Here is a 26,877-nt window from a genome sequence, read left to right on the forward strand (position 1 = left end):
GCGAGATCGAGTCCCGGCCCCGGCGGCCACACTTCGATGAAAACAAATTGCAAAAATAAAATAAAAATAAAATAAAGATAAATAAAACGCCTGTGTACCGTGCATTGCGTGCAGGTTAAAATACCCCAGGTGGTCAAAATTATTCCGGAGTCTTGCACTACGGCGTGTCTCATAATCACATTGCGGTTCCGGCACGTAAAAGCCCAGAATTTGTACACTACGCTCTTGGGTCATCCGACTGCGAGTGAATTTAACAGTTTGCATAAAAGCGTGTTTAACGTCGTTTAAATAGTACGTCAGCTAGGCGTACCTGCTATTTTTCAGGCGGTAAAGGTATTATAAGTACAGGCATGGAAGTCAGTGCATATAAAAAGGTCACATATTATATCATAGACATGTTATATCACGTGCTGTGATGAATGACAAATGGTCTGATTTTGAGATAGACAAAAATTTAAACTTTAGTTACGTTGGAAAGGATCGTCAAAGGCATAAAAAAACGCAGACGAGCGGGGCGGTCGCACGCAACACTGCATGCGCAAGGGAAACGCGCGCAGTACGCATAGAAAGTTTAGAAATGCTTGCTTTATCACAGAAATTGTGCTCATGATAGTTATGTAGGATTTTCTGGCGCAACAGAAAGTCAGGCTATGATGCGGCAAATTGTGTTCTTGATGGCGTACACTTATTGCGATGAGGATATTTAGGGTATCTTGAGTTTTATCACTAAGTGAATTCCGTAGAAAACATGTCTTCCAATATCTTTCCTTTTCTTACTTTGTTCGAGTAAAAAAAAATTCTTGACATTTTTAACTCACTAAGGTTTATTTTTTATGTTCGGTATAGCCGGGTCCTTTGGTGGCCTCCCTTCCCTGGGTTCGTGCATTTCGTAAACAAGAACAACGGAAGGACAGCTGCGGCAGGGTGGACCACAACGGTTTTCTGTACAAAGAGAAGGACGAGGTGGCATGCCGTGACGTACACATTTGGCCGAGAACTTCCAAGGTCGTCGTGGCTTGGAACCGCAGTGTTTTCCGGGGCAGGGCACGGAAGAAACGCGCGCGAGAGCCAAGTATAAAGACAGATCGCGTGGCCGGTTCGATCTTGGAGCCGAGGGGGAAAATGCGTCGCTGTAAATGCGTCAACTGGGCCGCGCTGCTTTTCTTTATAGTAAGGCTTGCTTTGCGTGCTCAGAAGCCACGCTCCCTTACGTTCGAGTACCGAGAAAACGTGCCTTTGGGAAGTGTGAGAGAGGAGTGGTTTCGTGCTTGCTTTACTGAGTCACTTTTCTCTAGGTACTGTAACCTTTCGCCTGGGCGAATTTCCTGTTGAGTTACTTCAGCAGTTAACCGACAGACGTATGGAGGAAATAGAGAAAGGAAGACTAATAAACCTGGGGAAGTTTGCCTGTCGGTACGCCTGAAACGGGGAAAACGGCGACAAATGAATGGCAGGAACAGGGAATACCGCAGACACGCGATTAACATATGCAAAAGACACCACGACACACAGCATAGAAGGTCCAATTAGCGTGAGGCCAGCGATTCGCAGAACGGGTAAAAGCAAACGCGTCAACTATGGACGCGCTATAGAAAATGTTAAGTGCTTTAACGCCCCGCGTATCACGACGACAGATTGTTTCTTCATGGGCGTTCATGGGCATGAATTGTCCCACTACGCTAACGTTACGTGCCATCCTGGGTCCTATGCCCTACCCTTCAACACAGCCATGGGCGATGGAATTCTTGTTCAGCTATGGTGATGGGCTGCTGAGCACGAGGTCGCGGTATCGAATCCCGGCCACGGCGGCCGCATTTCAATGGAGGCGAAATGCGAAAACGCCCCTTTACATAGAATAGGTGCACGTTAAAGAACCCCAGGTGGCCGAAACTTCCGGAGTCCTCCACTACGGAGTGCCTCATAATCAGAATGTGGTTTTGGCACGTAAAAACACAATTTAATTTTTAATTCTTGTTCAGGTGCCTCTTAGAAATTGACCGTTCTCGGAAAGCTTTGAAGAAGGTTCACTTCATGATATGGAAAAGCCTGAAGTCGTTCATCGTCTCAACTGTAATTATTATCATCATATTTATTCACCCATTTCCTATTTATTAGTTTTTCCACGCTCCACTATGGAATGGCTTAATCCCCTTCCACCATACTACATATTACATTACATATTACATTGATATAACTTTTTCCGCGATGAAGCAAACCTCCACGGGGTCTCTAAAGCTGACGCGGTTATACAATACGCAACATCGGATAGTCTTGATGAGCGAAAAAAGGACATATAAAAAAAACTACACAGCCGGTTTTTATGTGATGACATTTGGCATCATGTGCATATGACTTAAATTAGGCCTATCACCTGTTATATTTCATGTTCTTCATTTGCGCGAAATATACATTAGATGGCCTTTATGCGGACTTTATTGCTGGCTCTACTGCTGGAGATGACTTGCAGCAGATTATTGAGGACCTCAACTGACAACGTATAAAAGTAGGGTTGAAGATTAATATGCAGAAGACGAAGGTAATATGCAATAGCCAGGCAAGAGGATGAATAATCATGATTCGTAGTCAACCTCTAGAATCTATGCAAGAGTGCGCTTATCTAGGCCAGTATTCACAAGGAATGCTGATCATGAGCAGGAAGTTTACGGGAGAATAACAATGGGTTAGAGCGGCACATGGCAGGCATTACCAAATCATGACCGGCAGCCTACCGAGATCCTTGAAGAGAAAAGTGCAAAAGCGATGCGCTCTACCGATGCTAGCACTTATGCGACAGAAATTCTGAGATCAACAAAGAAACTTAAGACGTTAGCGACCGTGCAACGAACGATGGGATGGAGTGTGTTAGCCGTAACGTTAAGAGATAGGGAAACTGCGGTGTTGATTAAAGAGCATACAGGGGTAGCAGATATTCTGTAGTTAAGATTAGGGGGATGAAATTGAGCTGGGTAGGCCATGTAATGCGCAGGGCAGATAACCGCTGGTTTATCGGAGTTACAGATTGGGTACCAAGAGAGAGAGAGAGAGAGAGCAAATGATAAATGAAAGCTAGGGAGGTGAACGAGGACTGAGCCCGGTCGGCTACCCTACACTGGGGAAAGGGAAAAGGAGACGGAAAGATTAAGAGAAGAAATGGAAGTCCACTGGGGATATCATTCGGTCACTCAGTCCGGATCAGAGACGCTGACTGAATCCTGTAGCTTTCAAATATTGCAGCAGCGCTGTTGTGGCCTTTTGCAGCTGCGATATGCGAGGCCATGGTTCCAAGGTCTTGTTCAAGGTGAACGGCTTTCTGTCTAACTGATCGAGAGCAGTGCAGAGGTCACGTCTTTCATTTTCAAAAGATGGGCAGTAGCACAGTATATGTTCTATAGTTTCCTCGACACTTGGGTGCCAAGGGAAGTGAATTACTATCGGAGATGGCAGAGCATGAGGTGGTAGGATGAAATTAGGAATTTCGCCGGCACAAGAGCGTGTCAGCTGCGCAGGGTTCATGGGAGATCGCTGGCATAGGCCTTCGTATGGCTGTGGACATTAATCGACTGATGGTGACGATAGTGATGATGATTATGATGACTGCGTATCGTAAAAGCGAAGTGGCAAACAGGACGGTCAGTGGAGGGTGACTTCAATGTATTCTCTCTCTATTCCTTTCCATCGCAGGAGCAACTGATTCGAAGCAAGGGCTATCCTTTCGAACGCCACAATGCGATCACGAGTGACGGGTACATCATCGAGATGCATCGGATACCGCACGGCAAAGAGCCATGCAAGGACCCCTGCCACAGACAACCTATCCTCCTCATGAGTGGTCTACTCGGTGACTCGTCGAACTTCGTGCTGGACTTCCCGAAGCAGTCACTCGGTAAGATTCACGGCGGCGGCGTAATCAGTTTGAATCGGCGGGTTCTCGCACTACCCAGACGAGTGCCCACAACAAAACCAGCTGCACAAGATCCTTAGCAGACAGAACACTTCGGACAGACGCCCTTTCTCTGGGGAGAAAACGCTTGGACCCTGCTTGTGCCGCAACAAGCTGAAGTTGTCTTTGAAAACACTACGGGTTTTTCTCGTGTACAGTGTGTTCATCGATTTTTCTTTGGCGAAATGTAATTTTTGTGTCCTCTTGTTATTTCTAAATGTGTTTATGACTTGCTGATACATTCGTTGCTATAGAGATTTTGTAACGTTTCTCTTTCTCTCTTTATTTCTTCATACGCAGGCGTGTTTCGGTGGGGTTTCTCTATATTGTGGACTTGTTTCTTATTGCGTTTTTCTTGGGGTGTTTGTAGTGTGAAATTTCCGTATTGTGATCGTACCACTCACTCGTACAGCTGAGTATGACAGTGTGCCCTCCTGTCGCCCTCAGTGGCCTCCGCTAGACAAACAGAAGTTCGATAAGGTCTGGGGAGGCTCTCTTCACAGCTTACCAGCTCAGAAAATCACACAAACTCTTCCGCATGTACCTGAAGACCGACCTGAGTGCCCGACCACAGAAATGCTGGGCCTCAATCGTCCAGTATACACGCTCATAAATGACACTCCCGTCACCTCTCTTTTTCACTCCGCTCTCCCCACGTGCAGGTTAGCACATTGGGCAAAAGCTAGCTAACCTCCCTGCCCTTTCTTCCTGTTTATCTCTCGGGATTGTTAGCGAAATGTGCAAAAAGTAAAGTAAAAGCTGCTTTCTAGCCACCCACAAAATCTGGGGCTGGAGGTACATATCCCAAGAATCGTGAGGTGATATTGACAAGATTATTTTTACAGGTATAGTTGAGCGTCGGGAGGTGATGTTGTGTGTCAGCTGACCTGCGGGGCTGATTTTAATGTTAACCTCGGGGTCATTCGGCTCTACTACCATCTTCGCCGACAGCGTTTCAATGGGGGTGGAAAACAGAAGCGCCCGCATGCTGATAATTCTTCGTTAAATGAACTAAGGTGATAAATAGTGATTTCGAGGGTGCATCTGTGACGTGTCACATGGTCTTCTCGTGCAACCTTGAAGCACAAAATGCAATCAATCAATCAATCAATCAATCAATCAATCAATCAATCAATCAATCAATCAATCAATCAATCAATCAATCAATCAATCAATCAATCAATCAATCAATCAATCAATAAAGTTACGTTGATCAATGACTCATTCAATCTATAAATAAGAATAAATCAACTGCATGATAGAAGTTGCATCAAGAGGGATAAATTGCTGGCTAGTTTGACAAGATAGGTCCAACTGTCGAAATGTCGGCCAGCCTGTCTGACACGCTTTGTTCCTGTTTATAAACTTCGATCCCAGAGTGCGCTTCCATTTGTCGGCTTGTTTGTTTGCTTTTGACATTCAATCAACTATATGTTGAAATAAATCAGCAGGTCAATGAATTAACTAATGATTGACGTTTAGATCGACCCGCGGTGGCTCAGCGGCTATGGTTTTGCGCTGCTAAGCATGAGGTCGCGGGTTCAAATCTTAAGAGCCCCTGACTGATGGCAAAATTAATTCGGAGCCCCCCACTGCGGCGCGTCTAATAATCAAATCGTATTTTGGCGCATAAAACCCCACAATTCAATTGTCTTAGATAACTTACGCGACTCTGTCACTTCGATAAGTGAAAAAATAATTCTACAGCACCTGTGAAGGGTCGCTTTTGGATACAATCGCCAAAGAATACAGGCTTTAGGCATATGTTTGCGTACGTGTCACGAAGGACTGGTCTGTAGCTTTGACGCACAAGTGCGTTCTTGAAACCTTGATAATTGTCGCCCAATGCATTCTATGCGGTGCCTATACAATTCGAATCACAATGAAGCCATACACTTGCAGGCGCTTTCATGGAGCCTCGAATGATATCAGACAGTTATTTTGATACCTTTCCGAATAAAGTTTTATTGATTCAGCCATCCTATTGAAAATTATATTGCTCTCACTGTGCTAAATGAAGTTCAGCTGAAGTAGAAACACATTTTTCGCCGTATCTCCAAAAAATAAAAACAGAATTTATGTCCCGCTTACATATGTATCTAACGCATCTTATATTTTCAGGCTACGTCTTGGCGGACAGCAAGTACGACGTGTGGATGGGCAACGTTCGCGGTAATACGTACGGAAAACGTCACAAGAAGTACAACAAACGTTCGCGAAGATTCTGGAATTTCTCGTGAGTTGTTTTGCTTTTTTGTTAATCTTTTAGTAATAGTTCGTTTATTTGAGCGTCTTATCCTTAGTAGTGCTCAATATTCCAGACAATAAAGGTTTCACAAATTTAGGTGCCATGAATGTGAATGAACGCCTTTCAGTACAAATTCAGTACACTAATTACTTTGAGCCTGCAAATGCAATGCTATTTCTGGAGCGCAGCTTGGTTCACGATGACCTATTATATTCTTTTAATGTTAATGTAATATTTTGGTGTACATTTAATTTTTCTGAGATTTTGTTTTTGTTAATTGCTAACTGCAAGAAAACGAGAAGTTTGTCTGAGAAACAGCCTGCTAGATCAATATTGCAGTTAATATAGAGCAATGAACCACATGGTAATACACAAGAAATAACGAGGAATGAAAAAGAAGCACTTCCCGATTGCTTAAAAATGAAACCCTCAGTATAGCACACGGGACATGAGACAAAGTTAAGAATATATACACAATATACATAATGGAGATCTACAACACGATCTTGTGACACGTGCTATAGCCCTGTAATCATGTCGGACTTGACAGCAGTGAGTTAACAGCAAAGTAGCATAAGAAGTCACCGACGCAAGAAACTGGTCATAATTTTAACTTATCAAAAGAAGCTCTATCAGATTAAGCCTCCAGAAGAGAAACTCAGCATTGTGTTAAAGAAGCATAAAAAGGTCAATGCCTAAATGTCGCGTTTAATTTCCCTTAAACACTGCTGAAGAAAAGAATTAATTCCGATGAACTTTTCTTGAAGATTCCCAGCCTAAAGTTTCTTTAGTAGACATGCGTATACTTTTTAGTATGCTTGACGTATTTGGAAGAAGAGGAAGGTGTCAAAGGCGAAAATATGGTGCTTCATATTATTCAAAAGAAAATATTTTCAATAGAATCCTTCCAAAACCTTGGTTTGAATTCGACATTGCCGGTAAATTTTTTTCCTTTGGGCTACTCTGTTGGGTTAAAGCCACATGAATATTTATGAAGCATTCTGAAACTTTCTGCGCGAGGCAAAAAGAATTGCATGCTACAGTTGTTCTTTTTAATTCGTATGCTCACATAATTTTGGTAGAATACTTAGATGTATAAGGCTTCATATCTATAAGAGGAGACATTTGAGTTTACGGTTACAAAGTAATTATTTCATTTATTATTATTTTTTGAAAGAATTGGTGAAACCAGTTCCCCCCCTCCCAATTCAGGGTAGATTCTATAGAGTGGGTTGCGCCATTTCACAAAGGAATAAGAACAAGAACAAGCCGTTGCGCCATGGACTGGAGTGTATGGTGGAATTTGTAATCCCAAGAAAGCGTCGCGCTTTACATTCCGTGAAATTAAGGGCCACAAAATTGTTTGCTGATAAACATCATACATATCACCACCGCAGGTTCCACGAACATGCAAAGTACGATCTGCCGGCCCAGATCGACTACGTCCTGAAGGAGACAGGCAGGAAAGACCTCCTTTACTTGGGAATCTCACAGGGCACGCTCATGTTCTTCACCATGATGTCCGAGAGGCCGAAGTACAACGACAAAGTGAGAATATAAAACTTCATCGAGCCTGTTGAAGCTTTCGCACCCTATGAACTGAGGATGAGAAGTTATAAGAACTCACAAATCGTTTCATACGTAGCGGCAGTAAACACTGCCGAGGCTGAAGCGACTTTTGACACTTGTGGCGTTTGGGTCACGCGACATCCAGACATAACAAGCATGTGCTCCTTAACGATTTTTGGCCCGTTGCGATTTCACTCCATAGCGAATGTAAGCTCCTAAATGCGAACAAGCTCGTCTCCCAGTCTAGAAATCCATTCTCCCACGGAACGAACGTGCAGTAATATAGCCACGCGCCTGATTATTTCCTTGTAATCTCTCCCGGCTCCAGGAAGCTTTTCTTCAGTGGCGTTCAGCTTGCGTAGCCCTCCCACTCGCTCTCACCTGGGCCTGGAGATCTGCGACTGACAACAACCTGTAATGTGTCCTATGTACCCGGCTCCTCCATCTACAGCGGACACACATCATTTTGTAGCTTTACCCTGCTATTAAGGACATAATGCATAAATTGCTCAAGTATGCCATACTGAAAACTAATGTGCCAGAAGACTATCCATTGGATAACAGACAAGAAATGCACAAACTCATTCGTACGGTACCTGCGTCGCACAGACATGCATGCGTTCGCACTATGTATACTTTCGTTCATGTTTTTGAACGAAGTTCGTAAAGGGTGTTATGGGATGATTTTAGTGGGGCGGCAAATTTTGCTGGAGAAGACGTTGCACATATCAAAAGCCATTCGACTCTGAGATCCGCGAATTGACGAATATCTATCACAGTACTGCTCCCGTACATTCCACAGCATTGCCAGCTTAGTGCGCGATCGTACGTATCAGAAAATAATAAAAGCTACAGTCTAGCTACTTCTTTCAGCCAACTGAGTCACTCAAGCGAGTTCTATCACAAGAAAACGTCCGTAAGAGAGCTATGGCCTATCGCAAAGGATCATGGGAGTATTCTCGTGTAGAATTTGGTCCTTTATGCCACTGTGCAGGGCTCGATCAAGTAAGTACTTTTTATCAGCAGGAATTGCTTTTCCAGACTGTTCTTTGACTTCCACTAAAAAAGAACTGACGCGCCATACTTTTCAATGCAATGACATTATGGGCGAATTTTACCCACTTTGGAGGTGTCTAACAGAAAGTATGGGCCAATCCCGAAGATATAGCAGTCTAGCAAAGATAATATTGGCTGGTCCCGAAGCGCTAGCTGTCACGAGAGAAGAATGCTAGAAACTAGTTCGCGACGCATTCGCCAGGGGTCCCTTAGAGCGACTTTGGCGCGAAAGAAGCGTTCGTGCGATCGTAGTTCAATGGTTAGAGCATGGGAGTGATTTGCTGGAAGACAGAGGTTGTGTTCCACCACCAGTCACGCATTTAATCGTGTTAACATATGCGGATTTCACCCACTTTATAGAGATATCTAACAGAACTCGAGGTGTGTCGGGCGTATATGCATTTGCGTCACAGTGTGCACGATTTAGAGATAGGAGATATAGAACCATCTGGGGTCCATTTTTCCTTTCCTTGAGGAAAATGAAACTGGTTCTATTCTGATTCACTTTAATGAACGAGAGTATTAGCGAGACGGCCCATGACGCACGCTCAGCTGTCGAGACGTCACAGTAGTTAGAGAGTGAGCTAGGCTATGTCCTGGCCTAGTTTTTTTGTGTGTGAACGAATTAAAAACGCGAACCATTTGTTGTAGTGTGAATGACAATCCCATTTTCAATGAAGCATTCAAAGGCCCATGTGAAGGAAGGGCAGCGTTTTCAGACTGCACTACGCTCGGTTCAGTTCATCCTATATTTCCCACTGTCTTTTCCGACAGGGCCACTTCACTTGCAGCAAGGGCGCTTAGCGCGTGCATAAGAAAAGTACGAAGCACTCCCATTTTGCTGCACTGTATGATTAATTCTCATAAGTAAATGAAAGCTCGTCAACACTTCCAGCGGGCATGTTCCCAAAAAATGGATGCTGTACGCCTGCACCTATTGTCATGTTGCTGGAGAAGTGAGCCTGGGACATAATATTTATGAAACATCGAGACATGCAAACGCGTTATTTGGAAATTTTGACGGGTGTAAAGTGCAGGACATAGAAGATGTATTCTAGTCATTCTAGAACACTCGAATTAGATCATGGTAATAAATAATTAGCACGAGAGAAATATGAGGACACTGACAACATCAGGAATAATGGCTGACTTACAAAAATCGTTTTTATGGGCCGAAGTGATGTCTAGAGTCGTTACAACAAAAACGCAAGAGATACAAGGAAATGCAAGAAAAAAAGGCAGGTTGTAGGTTCACAAGTAATATATGAAACAGAACAATAATAGAGAAACATATGGCTGACAGCCAAATTGAGGGTACAAATTGCGTATGGGGGCTTCAGTGCATTTATTTTGTCATTTCTCAAGCCCAAACTCAGCATATCTTTCATCTAACAGCTTTCGACTCAATACTGACATGGTCAGAGGAATAGGCCACTTCCCTTACCATATGGCAAATCCTCTAGTAATTGTGTGTTTTATTAATTGCATTATTTATTAATTGCTTCATCTGTTTGCTTCTCCGTGAACCCGACGCAGGTGAAGGTGTTTGCGGGCCTGGCTCCATTCAACAAGTTGTCCCACATGGACTCTGACGCCATCGCCATGGTGATGCCTTTCGCCGATCATGCATTGGTGAGCTTAGGCTGCCATGAACTGCCTCACAAGTCTGGCAAACAACTGCAAGCAAATACATCTACTCTATTTCCTTGAAACCGAGACATCGACTCTTCTCTGCTCTCACTGCATTTCTTTAATGTATCGGTAACTTGCACGTCATGTTCCGGACGCAGCTTGTTACCATGTTGGCCCTCCAACATGGCGACTGGGATGACGTCAGTCTTGAGACGGTCGGATAGGATGATGTCAAACAGGTTACTCGCGGCAGTATTTTACTGCCACTAGCAAGTTGCTTCAGATGCGGCCGGAACGCTGAGCTGGCATCTGTGCCAGAGCCATTAGAGAACCACCGCGTGAGGCGTCAACAGACGCCACTTCTGTAGCTTTTTAGCGTTCTGGTCCTCCGACATGGTGGCTAGGATAACGTCAATGTTCTTTCGTGCAAATGTGGGCTTACATATATATTTAGCTGGTGCTCTTGCAGGCCATCGGCCGCAACTTTGTGCCCCATTTCAACTTGCCCATCCTTCCGCCATACGAAGGCAATTGTTAGAACTTCTTTTTTTCATAAGCCTAGACGACGATAAACCATCTGCTCTGCTCCTCACGAGCTGCCACAGGTTAAAGCACACATGACCTTTCGCTCTTCGTTTAAAAGCAGTTTGCCGTTTGGACGTGCCGACCAGACAGTCTGGGCTGTTTCTTTCTTGAACAGGGAGAGCGTGGTAGCTGGCATACCCTAAGGTCAACAACAAAAATAACTTTTAAACCAACCTAGGCTGTTTGGTTAATAGGTATAGCGGGCTATGATCTGGCTCAAAGGGTCCTGTACGGACTATTTTACAAAAATATATTATTGTCTCACTATTCGTAGACGTCACAAAATCGGATACTTTTCACGTTGCACTTTCCAAAAGCTTCAATGGGTTGCTGGATAAAACACCTTACATTGTGAATGGCGATAATGATGATATTGGTAATATGTGGCGGAATGCCACCGAACAGGAACGAAACCACAGAAAGACAAGAGGAAGAAACTGACAAAAGGACAGGAAGGGTGCTTGCTTTCCCTTGTCTGTTTCTTCCTTACGGATCTTTTTTGGCTTTCTCCCTATTCGCTAGCATTCCACTACGCAATACCATATGCAAACTCGTCCAGCAAGTCACTATCAAGACGCTGGTTATGGTGATTAGTATGCGCACATAGGCGGAAAAATCAGTAACTGGCCAGAACGACGCTGACAGCTAGGTATCTTTCAGAATGCTCATATTCTGCATGATCCGGTATGTTCAGAAAGGCAAAGTAGATTATGCACACAAGAAAGACAGAGAAGTAATTCTGCAATGAAAGTGAAAAACACATACACAGACCTGCGTTCTTACTTTCTAATATCAACAACATTTCATGCGCACCAATGCTGCGTTCTTGCTCAAATTTCACAGCAAGATCACATTTTATAGTCTAGATTGTTCAATATAACAGTTGGAACTATTACTCGCCTTTTTTTTTTTTCAATAAAGGAGTTTGAATTTCCCTTAGGCTAAGTCTCTTGAGCGTCCACATCGCACCTCCCAGCCATTAACAGAAACCAATCACGAAGGACATGTTGTTTTCCCGTACTGAAAATGCCATCTGTTTCTCGACAGATCAAATAAGTACCATTTCAAAACGTTATATTAGGCAACCCGAGCCATAATATGCAATATTTTTGACAGTGTGATCGCTAAAAAATGTATTGAGGAAAAAAAAAAAGTATGGTTGGGTTGTTTCGAGGTGCACCAGCGGCTCCTTGAAGCGTTTAAGTTCGTCGCTTGAAGGATAAAAAATAAAGCTCACTGCTAGATAAATAAGGACCATCAGCTAGCTTATAGGATTAATAAAACTTTTCTTTTTCGCCAATAATCTTAAGGAGAAAACAAAAATTCCAACTTCTCTTTTGTAGAGACTTACAACACACTCTTTTCATCATTTTTATTTGCAACTATTGGATGTTCTGGAAAAGCATTTCTAAAGAGCAAGTTGTCGTGCTCGTTTCCGTGGTGTAGTGGTTATCACGTGCGCCTCACACGCGCAAGGTCCCCGGTTCGATCCCGGGCGGAAACATTTTTTTTTCATCGTCCCAGCGTTTTCTTTTTTTACACTAGTGCGATACCCACGGGTTTTTGGCTGGAAGATTGCCAAAAAAAATAAAGGAAGAAAAGACAGCAGCAGGTGTATGGAGGAAACGAGCGCTTTAAGAAGTTTACAGTTGCACGTCAAGATAGAATTACTCCACCGCAGGAATGGTTAACATGTTCGAGATACGCGGAGCGGAATGGGATGCACGAAACTAAATAATCAAGGCAACTGAAACGTGTGTCCATGGTTATTTGAGTTGAGTTGAGTTGATTATTTGGTTATTTGAGTTGGTTATTTGAGTTGTCCATGGATTTGAGTTGAAGTCAGATCCGGCTTGGAGTTTGGTACATATACTGACTGCCATCGCCTCTGGTAGATAACACGACTTCGGAAAATTTTGCTGATGCAACATTTAGATTTTACATTGCACGAAAAACAGCAGTCGTCGCTCTGTGCTACTGGGCAAATCGTAAATAGCTTAATCGTTCATGACGTCTGGTGGTGGTGGCGGTGATGTTGAAGCAGGCGGGGTTAGCCTGGCATACATAGCCGGCAATTGTTCCGCTTGATCCTCCTTCGAGTTGATGTCAGGGGTGTGTCACCAGGTGTCTGCTCACTGACCTTCCCGACAGAACTTCACGCTGAAGGAAGAAGACGAAGAAGTGGCTCTTGTGTGGAACCCCGTTTTCTACTGCTCTCATTTTGCGAGTATTTTTGCGTATTTTCGGGAGGCGCCGCTTCCGAGACCTTCGGCGATGGAAGCGGAGTCAGCTAGACGTCCGGAGGAGACCGACGGCACAGCGTCGAGCGCTCCGAGGAAGCGCAATCACCTGATGAGCGACACGGGCAGCGAGGACACCTTGCTGTACTACTCTGCTTCAGAAGAAGATCTGTCGGATGACGGCGACTACTTGACCGTTGTGAGGAAAAAAGGAAAGAGGAGAATCGTCACTGCCTCCTCGTCTTCAGCAAGGACGACGGCGGCAGCAAAGGCCCATGACGCGGCTCATACCATCCTCTTCTTACCCGAGACGCCGACCGACAACCTGAATCGGCTAAACAGGCAAGCCGTATCTGTAACACTAGAGGCTCTTGTTCCAAATGAGATCACGGATATGAGAATTAACACCCGTAAGAACATTCTCGCGGTTGACGTAAAGAACAGAGCAGCATTGGATATCTTGAATACAGTGAAAATGCTGGGCAAGATAAATGTTCGCACCATAATACCACAGGACAGCAATACTATATCAGGTGTGATTTATGATGTCGACGAGTCAATCGACGACAACGATCTGCCTATTTTGGTCAAGCCCGCCACAGCAGATGTGCCTATTATTGAAATCCGTCGCCTAGGAGATTCACGCTGTGTGAGGATAACTTTCAAGGGAGGTAGCTTGCCGTCCCACGTGAAAGTTGGATTTTTTCGTCATCAAGTGCGACCGTTCGTTCCAAGACCACTTCAATGTCGCAATTGTTTGAAGATCGGGCATGTCAGCGGCATATGCAAAAATGCGACCGTGTGCGCAAGATGCTCTGAGCAGCACAGCGCAGATGCTTGCCGTGCGACTCACTTCAAATGTGCCAATTGCTCTGGTCCCCATGAAGCGTCGTCGAAAGACTGCCCGAGACACAAGACAGAGCGGAAAGTCCTAAAACAAATGGTGAGAGACAACTCAACTCACAGAGAGGCCGCCGCCAAAGTACGACGGCGTAGTGTCCACCGTCGCCGTAGACGATCTTCGTCTAGAAATACTGATACCGTCGCAAGACAGATGATACTTCCTGAGGCTGGTGCTCCCAAGGCGCTCACCCACACTACCAACACGGTGTCTGATGACGCAGTGAATACCTCTACTGCAAACGACTGGCCTGCACTTCCGACATTAAGTCCTCCAGCCCAGCAAAGGTCGACGGTGGACTACCGACGAACCAATGAGGGCTCCGATCACGTGCGCAGTCAAGACAAACAAGTTATCGCCTTAATAAAATCTCTAATGAAAGTCATTCGCGTGTTGATAAACGACATGCAGACGCCATCTGCTCGAGGTGCACTACAAGTGCTGGACGGCCTGGATCCGGTTCTTGCGAGCCTCGAGTAGCAAGCACAATGGCTCTACCGCGTCAGCCGTTCTTCAGACAAGTCAAGGAAGCATCTATTATGCAATGGAATGCCCGCGGCCTGAAATCTCGGAGTGATTTTCGCCATTACGTTTTCACCAATCGATTCCCCATCGTTGTCATCTGTGAACCGAAGCTACAGAAACCCGTCCGGATCTCAGGCTACGAACCTCATGTGTCATCGACTTGTACTGACATTAGCAAAGTGACCATCTACATACGGTGTGACCTGACTTATGTTGTTCATCCAGTGCGGCCACATGACACTAATCAGTATGTGTGTTTGACCGTGAAAAAACAAAAACTTGCGTTTACTTTAGTGGGCGCTTACCTTTCTCCATCAAGTCGTTTCGATAGGCAGAGACTGAGTGACATTATAGATACGACACCTGGTCCATGGATTGTTGTTGGGGACTTCAACGCGCATCATTCACTTTGGGGAAGCAACAAGATCAATTCCAAAGGAAGAAACCTCGTGTCCTTTGCTTGCGACCATGAACTTTGTTGTCTAAATGATGGCAGTCCCACGTTTCTGCGCGGACAGACATACAGTAGTTGTTTAGACTTAGCGTTTGTTTCGCGGTGCCTCACTCGCTGCGTCCATTGGTTCGCAGATATAGAAACGCACGGCAGCGACCACATTCCTACCTACCTGAAGATAAAAGGCCTCACCAAATCCGTTCCATCAAATTTTATACGAACAATAGATTGGCCCGTGTTTAAATCACTTATGGAAGACGCATGCCACGAAGGCATTTCATCCACACTAGAATTTGAGATCGCCAAGGCTATGCAGGATGCCATGCGCTCATATCGGCCATTAGAGAAATACACAGATTTTGATTCGGAAATACAGAGCCTCCGTGCAATCCGCCGGCGAGCGGAGCGACGGTACAGGCGGACTAAATCATTATACGACCTTAGAGAGGCCAGACGCATTCAAAAGAAAATTCGGCGTCGCCTTGCTGCACTGCAAAATCAACGCTGGAAATCGTTTTGTGAGTCTCTCGACCCGCGTAAACCTCTGTCGGTTGTCTGGAGAACAATCCGTGGACTTCGCAGTGCTCCTCAACAGCGTCGTCCATTTAAGTCTTTAGCCCTACATCAAGGACGCCGAGAAGTCGAGGTAGCCGAAGATTACTGCGCAAGGATCGCGGGTCCGGCGCTCACGCACTCACCTTGCGCACCTATTCCCATAGTGCCCCCTTGCTCCCGAGATCCTCGTATGGACGCTGCTTTCTCCATCGAAGAACTGGAGGCCGCACTTGCTGGGCGCCGGCGATCTTCGTCACCAGGACACGACGGCATCACATACTCTGCACTTGCAAACCTTGGTCAGGAGGCCAGAGATGCCCTTCTTGGCCTATACAACTCATCATGGCGTGACGGCCTGGTCCCTACAACGTGGAAATCCAGTCGGCTTGTTCCTCTCCTCAAGGCTGGCAAATCCCCGTTGGAATTGTCATCTTACCGTCCAATAGCACTGGCCAGCTGTGTCGGCAAGGTAATGGAGAGAATGATCCTTACACGGTTAGAATGGTACCTGGAATTTTACAACGTCTATCCAGAGGTAATGGCTGGTTTTCGACGTGGCCGCTCGTCAATAGATAGCGTTATCGACCTGGTAACATACGTACAACACCAGAAACACCTGAAACGCATCACTGCGGCCTTATTCCTTGATGTTAAAGGTGCGTACGACAATGTAGATCATCATGCAATTTTGGACGCCTTAGAAGCTGTAGGGATTGGTGGACGCACCTTTTGCTGGATATGCAACTATTTGAATGGAAGATCTTTCTTTATTTTGACTGAAGATGGACCAACGCCATCTAGCTATACCAGTCGTGGTGTACCGCAAGGCGGAGTACTCAGCCCTACCCTTTTCAACCTGGTGCTCGTTGGTCTCGCTGATTCGTTACCGCGAACCGTACAACTCTCCGTATATGCAGACGACATTTGCATATGGGCTTCAGGCGTGACACGTGTAAAGTTCGCGCACGACTTCAGAAAGCCTCAACAGTTGTGTCAAGATACCTAAGAAGACAAGGCCTGGAGCTTTCCGCTGAGAAATGTGCACTGGTTGCTTTTACTCGCAAATCGATGGCCCCGTATGCTTTGCGGATTAATGACCAAATTATACAATATAGACGAACGCACCGCTTTCTTGGCGTCATCATTGATAGAGACTTGTCTTGGAGCCCTCACATCTCGTACATGGCAAAGCGTTTGGCCGCCATTGTGGACCTTCTTGCGTTTCTCGGCGGCAAGTCCTGGGGCGCAACAGTACCATCAATGTTGCAACTATATAAAGCACTGTTTTTGGGCTTCCTGCGGTACAGCTTACCTGTAATAGGAAATACTTGCACCACGAATATTCGCAAACTACAGAGCGTGCAAGCCCAAGCACTCAGGACTTGTCTCGGTCTTCCCAAAACTACGTCATCGATTGCGACAGTGGCCATAGCCAGAGACGCTCCTTTGACAGTATACATTGATACAGATGTCCTGAGAGCGCACATCCGACACCTGACTCGGATTCCCTCACACCATCTTGCTTGCTTGCCAGCAAAGAGGCCACTTTCAACCTTTGCTAAAACTATTCAAAGACATCAATCGTACTTGCCATCAGGATTTACGCCCGCTGCACGATTGTCAGATCCATTGTGGTGTCTGCACCGGCCGCAAGTTGAACTGACAATTCCAGGAATCAGAAAGAAAGCTGGAGCGCCATTGCAAGCTTTGAAACAAGCAACTTTGGAGCACATTCACAACGTGCACAGATTCCGCCAACATGTATACACGGACGGTTCAGTAAAACTCAACAGCTCTGCTGCTGCAGTCATATTCCCAGCACAATCTGAGGAAATCAAATTAAGAACTTCATGTGTGACCACATCGACGGGTGCAGAACTCGCGGCGCTCCGTGCTGCACTTGATTTCATTAAGCAGAAGCCACCGCAACAATGGACAGTCTTTAGTGACTCCAAGGCAGCCCTTCAGTGCATACGAAGCCCAATGCGCCACGGACCCAATGAACAACTGGCCTCAGAAATTCGGCACATATATCACCAAAGCTATGACAAGGGACACAACATAATCTTTCAGTGGCTTCCAGGACATTGTAACATCAGCGGGAATGACCACGCCGACGAAGCCGCCCGTTCTGCACATGAAAGTGGTCAACGAGTCTTCATTCCGCTTTCGCGAACAGACGCTGCGGCTCAGCTGCGATTGATGACCCGTGAGTGTACTTTGCCCCTGTGGGACTCGAATGTTTTCACAATGTGTCGGTTGCGTTCGTTGTCTCCGAACATACGGATGCACCTCCCGCCTGGATTACCCCGACGTGACCAGACTATGCTCTACCGTCTGTGGCTAGGCGTTGCCTTTACAAACGCCTATGCTTTCCTCATAGGAATGGCCAACAGCCCCACGTGCGACACATGTAACATCGACGAGACGCTCGCACACATTATCTGTGTCTGCCCGCGATACAGTGCTGGGAGACAAGTGATGTGCAGAGTGCTGGACCAGTTGGACAATCGTCCAATTTCAGAACTAAAAGCTTTAGGCCAATGCTCCGAAAGAACATCCGCGTTGAAGGCCCTACTCGCGCTAGTAAGGTTCTTGCGGTCCACGGGGCTTCACGACAGACTCTAAGAATGCAGCCCCCTACCGCTCTGTAGTGTACGCGCTTTGTTCGTGCTTGTCTCCCTTTCTTTCTATCTCCCCCTTCTACTCTGTTTCTCTTTTTATCCCTCTTAACCCTTCCCCCTGCGCAGGGTAGCCAACCGGAACTACCTCTGGTTAACCTCCCTGCCTTTCTCTACATTATTTTCTCTCTCTCTCTCACGCTGAAGTTCCGTAGGAGTCTAGCAAGGCTGGCAGTTCGACAAATATTTCCATCTGCGGAATTACACTTTCATCTGTAGCCCTCTTTGTTCTGTTTCTTTGTGTGCGATGTGATGAGTTATGCTGGGCCATAATACGTTTTCTCTTTATGTTCGTTTTCTCCTCTGTCACAGGAAAAAATATTTTGCACTGATGCTGGTGTGTTCTTGTTAAAATGTTGCTTAAAGAAGCACTAAAGTTATCCTTTTATGCCTTTACCCGAGCCATAAAAGGTTACACAAAAGCCAGTTATACCTAACGACCTGTTCAATGCAACATTCCACAATTACCGTGTTTGTCAGTAAAAAAAGCATGAATTTGGCTTCAAATAGGCCTCTAAGTGTCCACATCGAACCCCACCCCCTTTCTCTCTGGAAAGCAATTTCGAAGGCCATACATTGCCGTACTCTTGACGCCGGAGGTCACATTGCCGCTATGTTTGAAATTCCCCTCACAGCGAGGAGCGCATACGAAGGATAATTTTCTATCTTTTTTCTTGACAAACCAGACAAGCAATAGTGGTACCGCAAAATTTGCCTAGGAACACAGCAACAGTACACGCGAAATCTTTCTTTAAATCACTTTCAAGGAAGAAAGGAGATTTAGGTATTTTGTAATGATCCACCCTAAGCTTGGCAATCTTAAGTGCAACGGCAGCGAAATGAGTACAGTGCATTGATCAAGCAATGTTGCGAAAGCTACAGGGCTAGTATTTGTCCAATTTTCTTATTAACAACCTTGAAATAGCTCCTACGCAGAGGACGCGTGCACCTGGAGGTTGGCGGATATAAAAGAAATACCATCTAGTAACCCTGTGCTATTGAAGCGCGCAGCGGGCGCCGCATTGTCTCGGAGGCCATGCCGAGGAGTGACTTGAGTGGCCTCCGAGATGGCCTCCGAGACAACGCAGCGGGCGCCGCGTTGTCTCGGAGGCCATGCCGAGGAGTGACTAATTGTCAACGACCTCAGTTCTGCGTCATTTCCGGTGAATGGTAGCGGTTGTAGTTTTCTTTTTTTAGAGTTCTGGTATCAAAAAATGTGAATTTTTGCGAATTTCTTTTGTCACGCAGTTTCATTTGAAACGCGATATTTTGCACGAAGGCTGGTGTATGTGTGCACACTCCGTAGATAATTTTTTTACGTACGTGGTCCGAAATTTCGGGGCAGGTGGCCTTTAAAAGGCAAACTCCGGCGTTTTTTTAACCATATTAGGATAGTTTACTTTTCAAATGGTATTGACAGTCCTGTCACCAGTAGGGTGGTCCAGATTGCCTAGAAACACAGAAATTTAAATAACCAATAAACGACGTACCGAAATCGAAACTCATAGCTGCTTCATTTGATGTGTATGATGAGTCGACGACTCCAGATCCTACACTGCCGTAATCTGAACAGGCAGAACGCGTTTAGTAAGGTCAGTGGACGCCGAGAAGTCGTCGTGTTGATCTTTAATACCCGTCTAACACGGCTACTTTACAACGGCGATCGTGTCAATGTGCTTTGAAGTTTTCAAGCTTTACCGAATAAGAAAAAAAGCTGTAACGGTGCTGCACAGCGAACTTAACGGCTGTCGAAATGTTTAATACTGACACCCAGCTTTACGGCGCCACCGCCGCGAACCATACGGAAAAACCCTACGCAACACCCTACGCAAACACCCTACGCAAAAATACCGGCCACAAATATATTGTAAATATCTAAAACACGTTTTCGCTGCTGTTGACTTCCTAAATGTGACGCTTACGTATTGAAGGACGAATTGTGGTCGGTTTTTGTGTGCGCTGTCTGGCAACACTGACGCTGCTTGGGGCAATGTTTCTGACATGGCGTAGGACTGGCGGTCGGTCTTGCTTGAAAGAATACTAGTTGAGCTTTCAAGGTAGATATCGTATTGCAATTATTTATCTTTACACCCGTTCTTTACGATGTTCTGGTCTCCCTTATCTCGGCGTTAGCGCACCAATCGAAGGCTTTTGAAATTTTGTTAGAATTCCGCGCCGTTTCGTCGACCAGATAGACTAATCGACTCCACGGCCGTTGAAGCTGCCTGGGTACCAGTGCCTACTTCACCATTAACTCGATGTACTATCGGTTCGAAGGAGTTCGGAATGCATAGGAAAGAAAAGGAGTTTAGTCAACGGCTCAGCATGTGACTGTTGGTTCTTTCCTTCCTCGAAAGGCTCTGAGTGGTGGTGCTGCTCGTAGTGGGCTAGCTTATCACTGTACTCCTGAAGAAAAGGACTCATGGTTTAAATATCTACAATGATGCCTATCTTCGTTATGTTTCTCCTACATGCAGCGCATGGCGTACACCCTGGGAAGATACGAGATCATGCCCCAGGGATTCCCCTTGCTGCCGCTGGCACGAAGTTTCTGCGCCTTGCCAACAAGAGCCATTTGTTCCTTACTCGGGGACGAGTTCGGCAACCTCGGCAGCAAGTATATGAACATGGTACCACCAGGAACCTAGATGAGACTTTATTTGTTCCTACTATTAGCAAGCAAACAGCTCTAGTAGAACTAAGTGGTTCCATAGTAAAGTCGGAGCACCACTGCTTTACACCTACGTTGTAAATCTGTAAAGCAAACCCGAACGTATGAAACTAACTCGATTGTGGTGCGACTGCGCTATGTGCAACTGATCCTATTACTTAAAACAGAAGCTTTACCTCGTTTCACGTTATCTGGTAAGTAGAAACTATCGCAGTTATCGCAAAAATTAAAGCGGAATATTTTCCTAGCGTGGACAGTCAGCCCGGATGTAAAATTTTGAAATCATTTTTCTATTATATTCGTCTTCAAATGTTGGTAGCGTACTAGTGCACGTTACCAACAGTGTTGTACCATTTTTAATGGCTGCAATCTAGTGCTAGGCTGGCGTTTATTTCTTCTCAGAACTTTCATACCGTAAACTTTTGACTCTGCTGGTAGCTCAGTGGCACCGCGTAAAAGAGAAACGAATTCGGTATCGTAGTTCTTTTCACTCGTAAGTTCATCAAAAAAAGTTCTGCTGATTGTTGTGAGGAAATGTTTGAGTTACGCAATTGTTTTTTGAACAAGGTACTAAATTTTTCAAGAATTTTGCACCTGCACTATCGACAGTACCGTTGGTGTACGCGCGGTATTTAAAGGTATGCTGAACAGTAGTGAGTGTTAGCGTGTCAGACGTTTGATAAATGTGTGCGCCAGTTTCGTAACCTAAGCTTAGCGTATCTTATGCCATTGCAGTCTCGCGTCCCGGTGTACCTCTGCCACGTTCCTGCTGGGAGTTCAGTGAAGAATATTGTTCACTATTCGCAGGTAGGTTGTTACGCGTGAGAAACGTGGAGTAAAGTCTCCACAATTTGGAAACTATTGGCGAGTAATATTTCAGGGGACAGAACAGCAAGCAAGGGACTAGACTGCGCTTAAAAAAATAATATGAATTATTGTATGTGACTGTTAGACACGAATGCAGAGACAATTCCATTACAGAATTTCTAAGTTGGGGCACAACATATCCAAGCAATTATCACAAATTATTGGTCACACGGAAAGGCGCGTTGTGTGCTATTGCTGGATATTCTTGTAGACCGATGGACCTGCCCACACCACCTTTCTTTCATAAACACAAAGTACCTGAATGAAGTAACCTATAAGTTTCGAACTTATTACAATACATCCACCGAAACCAATCTCATAACACCATTACATACCACAACCTCATGCCCTACGCTCTTTTTAAACTAAGTAAGGAAATTCCAAGACCTCGTGCTAATGATGGAAAACAAATTTAAGCTTAACTGTAGGACGCCAAACCTGCTTAATAATTTTTATCGTGAGTATAACTTTGGTACATCTCACAAAGGCCTCACAACATATGTTACAAGACTGTTAATTTCAGGGAACCTTCACTGGCCATGACAAAAGCTAACAGAAGTATTTGGCTCTTATGGGAGAATTGTCAGCTGCTTTTTGGTTCTTATGTTTACCAACTATACATTTTGAGATGAATTCTTGCATTGTGCTATATTTTTCCATTTCATATTTTTTTGCATTATTTCTGTTTCTTTGTGTTTATCATAAACCCTGCAGAGATTTCAGTTCACGCTACAATGTACTTCTATATTTTCCATTTTTTGCATGACCCTACATGAGTTGTGCGCTGTAGGCTCTGTTCTTTATTTATTATGGCCACCATGTAAACTCTTTTTAGAGGAGCCGAGATCCGGGACTTTCTCTTTACTTTCTGTATGAAAATGTGTAAAAATATCAACGCAAACCGATTCACTACATTTTAACAGTCGTCAATACGTAAATCTACATTGAAATAAATGAAGGTACATGTAGTTTAAATAGCCGAGACCGAATTCACAAATCTTTCCGTTCGTGAGTGCTGTTTGACTATAGATGTCCACTTTCGCTAATATGTCCTATAAACGAATGGCTTGACGGGAGCTCTTTCGAACATTTTTGTGAATAGAGGCTGAGGAAATTTCTAGAAATGTGAGTAAAGGATAAATATACTGAAGGGAGAAAATGACGGAGCGAACAAAAAGGGCCAGGAAAGTCACACGCCCTCAGCGTCCCCCGTACATCCGAGTGACGCCAAGGAGTTTGCCAAGAGCAAAGCTGGCCTCCGTGATCCCTCAAGCGGCACGCATCTCGAAGGCCTTGCTCATGCTCTTGTGGAGTTGTGGAATTGCCAACGCGTGCCGTGTGAAGTTCGCATTGTTATTTTGTGTGCTGTTTTCTCGGTCTGATTTTGACATCTGGCAGCACAAGGATGAGTAATAAGTTGAAACAAACTCGTACTAAATTATATTTCCTCCACCATGACATTCAGTGAACTGAGCAGTTTATGAAACAATCTTTATCCTGTGGCGAATCTACAAAATGTCATATATTTAAATGTAACTCAGCTTCAAACGTAAAGTTCTTGTCTGAAACATATTTCTTTGTTGCTACACAAAACAGCTTGTCCAGTCGAAGAAGGCAACGAAGTTTGACTACGGTCCAGTTGACAACAAGATTTATTACGGTCAGGTAAGTACCAAAAAAGAGATAACTATTTTTTTTGTGTTGCGATAACAATTATGTGGGCACCATACACAGTCACATTCGCGGCGTCGACGTAATATTTTGGATGTGCGTGTGTGCAGTATATGAAATATGTTGCAGCATTTAATATGGGTCAGATTAATAAAGCAAAAATAAAAAGGTTACGATGCATGAAGTGTGGACAAACATTGTTCAGCCGGCAGAAGTCGTTTGGAACCTCGTGCATCTTTTCTATTTTACTTAGTCGACTGATTAGCCTCGAATACCTACCCAATTTAATATTTGCTGCTCTAATGACGTAATATTGAACACCAAATTTTTCTCGCTGGAAAAATCACACCGCAGTAGTTCGCAAACAACGTTATGTCGCTTAAACTGCTTTTTTTTCTGTGTTTCAAAGTTGTAATAAAACGGCCACGTAGATGAGCGTGAGCGATTAATTAGCACTCATTACCGATGCGCCCGCAGGAGGACCCTCCAGAATACAAGATAAGCAACGTGAAGACCGACGTGGGCATTTTCTGGAGTCGTGGCGATCGAATTGTGTCGCCGGCTAACGTGCGTGAGCTCATCAAGGACCTGGGACCACGCGTCAAAAAGAACCACTTCATCGACGACCCCTACTACACACACGTGCACTTCGTCATGGCACTGAACAACCCAACGTTGTTGTACAAAGACCTGCTCGAGTTCCTGGATAAATACGCGACGTCTTCCTAGGACTGCGAGTCGTTTTTCGCTTGCAATGGCGCACACGCTCTAAACCACAATGCAGCGTGCATATGAAATCAACAGAAGCGTGTCGTCGATGTCCCGCAGGGTGTTGAACCTTAGAAATTCAGACTCGGGGCTCTCAGAGCGCTCTAACGTTCATTTGGCGCAGACGGGGTCTTCTTCCAGTGAAAATAGAGGAGATGGGAGTCAATGGGAGTGAAATTAAAGCACATGTACAGCCTCCGTCCGGACTGTTTAATAGAACGCCAAAAAAAGTCCGCTTCGGACACTCCTAACGCCACTACTAAAAAAACTACGACACAGTTGCTTCTGAGCAGGCGCAGATAGGCCAACAGGGCTTCCCCGCTCACAGCCTCATATATCCATGTGTTTGCGCAGCTTCCCCTTCCCGATAATTCTACGCGACCATAGAGGGAGTGGAGATAGGCGCCAGTTGGCAAGAACGGTTCTTTACCATCACGCACCATGGTACGACCACGCAACCGTTCATCACGGGGCAAAAAAAAACAAAGAAAAAACAACTGCGTGGTGCCTGTAATCACGCAGAATCACCGAAAATGAGAAGCTGCGCAAGGCTAGGCTTAGTACAACCACGCGAGCTTGGACTTGGCTCTGACCGTATGTGACGAGGCCGTGTACACCTCAGAAGCAACGTGGCCTCTGAGATCGCGATGCGGATGCGATTTCGGAGGCCTTAGAAGCGACTGTGTTGTTTCAGCTTGCCTCAGTAGGTGGCGCAGAAGTTTTTGGTAGGGCAATTTAGAAGGGCGAGAAGATTTACAAGAATGACGAGACAGAAATTAGAAAAGAAAATATGTACGATAACACAAAGGGCAGGGCCTTGCTATTTGAGGCTCGAGCAGGGTGCCTAAGGTAAAAAATATATCGGAGCAAATAGTTGCAGCCAGATTAGGCATATGTATGCGGCACAAAAATACCTGCAGAAAAAATTAGCGCTTACTAATAGAATACAAAGGGATGCATCTAGTGGGACCCGTAGGTAACTTACACCTATCAGGATCACTTGGATTTAAAGTGGACAGAAGCATCAACCGGTCAGCTGTACAGATAAGCAAGAGACTTTTAGAGTATTGGCGGTAAGAAAGCTGGGAAGAGATTGACACAACAGAATCCGTTAAAGGCATAGTTAGCAGTACAAGGTAGATAGATAACTTTTGAGGAAGAGGAAAGCGATTAATGAGATACATACAGGAAGGCTAGAATGTAAAGGGTGTATATAGCATGCATGATTAACTCAAGCAGTCTAGAAGACTATTTATCACCGCCCTGTTTCAGAGGGGATACCAATAAACCATCATCCCCCTTACCATCCCCACCACCACCACTGGAATCATCATCATCATTATGATGATGCCATACACTCTTAAAACGATTGTACTCTTTGGGGTGTATATTTGTCCCATAACAATAATCGTCATCTGCCTTGCTTGCGTTTCCTTTCTTGAAAACTCGGCGCTCGCTACTTTCCTGTCGAGAATGCTGCGTCACACTGATAACCCGCATGCCGTTCGTGACTGGGAAGTACCGGGTTCGCAGCGTTAAAGAAAAGAAACGCGGGCAAGACAGATAACGATTATTGTTGTGGGACAAGATAATCCCCAAAGGGTGTACAATTTTCTAAGAGTGTAATACCATGCTCTAGGCAGTCCTGACGGAAGCTGTACAGTGGGGAGCGCCCTATTACCAGGGTGCTCCGGTGCGCGTGGTCGGGTCTGCCCGAGAGCTGCAATGCCCAGCAAGGGCAGTTGGTGGCGTGGGCCCGACAGAGCAGTGACGAGCCGACACAAGCCTTACCCCGAGTCACCACCAAAAGAGGTCACAAGCAGCAAACGCCAAAGGGCATTGCTGGTAACAGCAATGGAACGCAAGATGGACGTCGCAAACCAATCTACCACGCCGAAACCGATTGTAATAGGAACGCATCATCACTCCCTATACACCCTGCAGTTGCTGGCGTAGGTAGTATGGGGTGGCGCTGTTGACTGTAGCGATAGACGATTAGAAATGCTGGCCTTTTGCTGCTCTTCCCCCTCCACTCCTTATCAAAACAATGGGAGAAGAAGCTTTTAATTTAATTTGTTCATTACGTAGACCAGTTATGAAGGATGCATTTGTGAAAAAGTTTTCATCTTAGAAAAACTTGCAAAAGAAAGCAACAGTCATTTAAAACAGGTATGCACTAAACCCACCGGTCCGATGGTAAAAGTAACGCCCCAAATGACACCACGCCATAGGAATGGCACTTTACAAGCAATAATAATAATAATATTTGGGGTTTTACGTGCCAAAACCACTTTCTGATTATGAGGCACGCCGTAGTGGAGAACTCCGGAAATTTTGACCACCTGGGGTTCTTTAACGTGCACCTAAATCTAAGCACACGGGTGTTTTCGCATTTCGTCCCCATCGAAATGCGGCCGCCGTGGCCGGGATTCGATCCCGCGACCTCGTGCTCAGCAGCCCAACACCATAGCCACTGAGCAACCACGGCGGGTACTTTACAAGCACTTCGAAGGT

At 45.2% G+C, this 26,877-nt stretch overlaps 1 protein-coding gene and 1 non-coding gene across 2 annotated transcripts in view; both read left to right on the forward strand.

Moving 5' to 3' along the window:
* Positions 1-24,799, forward strand: part of LOC139050581 (gastric triacylglycerol lipase-like) — a 35,925-nt gene extending 11,126 nt beyond the window's left edge. The window contains exons 3-10 of the mRNA XM_070527146.1: positions 3,682-3,883; positions 6,062-6,176; positions 7,586-7,736; positions 10,350-10,445; positions 20,864-21,016; positions 21,793-21,864; positions 23,521-23,589; positions 24,073-24,799. Coding sequence (XP_070383247.1) covers positions 3,682-3,883; positions 6,062-6,176; positions 7,586-7,736; positions 10,350-10,445; positions 20,864-21,016; positions 21,793-21,864; positions 23,521-23,589; positions 24,073-24,324 — 1,110 coding nt within the window. The 3' untranslated portion in view covers positions 24,325-24,799. The remainder of the gene's footprint in view (positions 1-3,681; positions 3,884-6,061; positions 6,177-7,585; positions 7,737-10,349; positions 10,446-20,863; positions 21,017-21,792; positions 21,865-23,520; positions 23,590-24,072) is intronic.
* TRNAV-CAC (transfer RNA valine (anticodon CAC)) lies at positions 12,462-12,534 on the forward strand. The gene has a single exon. It is a non-coding gene; the product is annotated as a tRNA-Val (tRNA).
* Positions 24,800-26,877: the final 2,078 nt, after the last annotated feature.

Source organism: Dermacentor albipictus, chromosome 10 (assembly GCF_038994185.2).
Source record: "Dermacentor albipictus isolate Rhodes 1998 colony chromosome 10, USDA_Dalb.pri_finalv2, whole genome shotgun sequence".
NCBI classification, from domain to species: Eukaryota; Metazoa; Arthropoda; class Arachnida; order Ixodida; family Ixodidae; genus Dermacentor; species Dermacentor albipictus.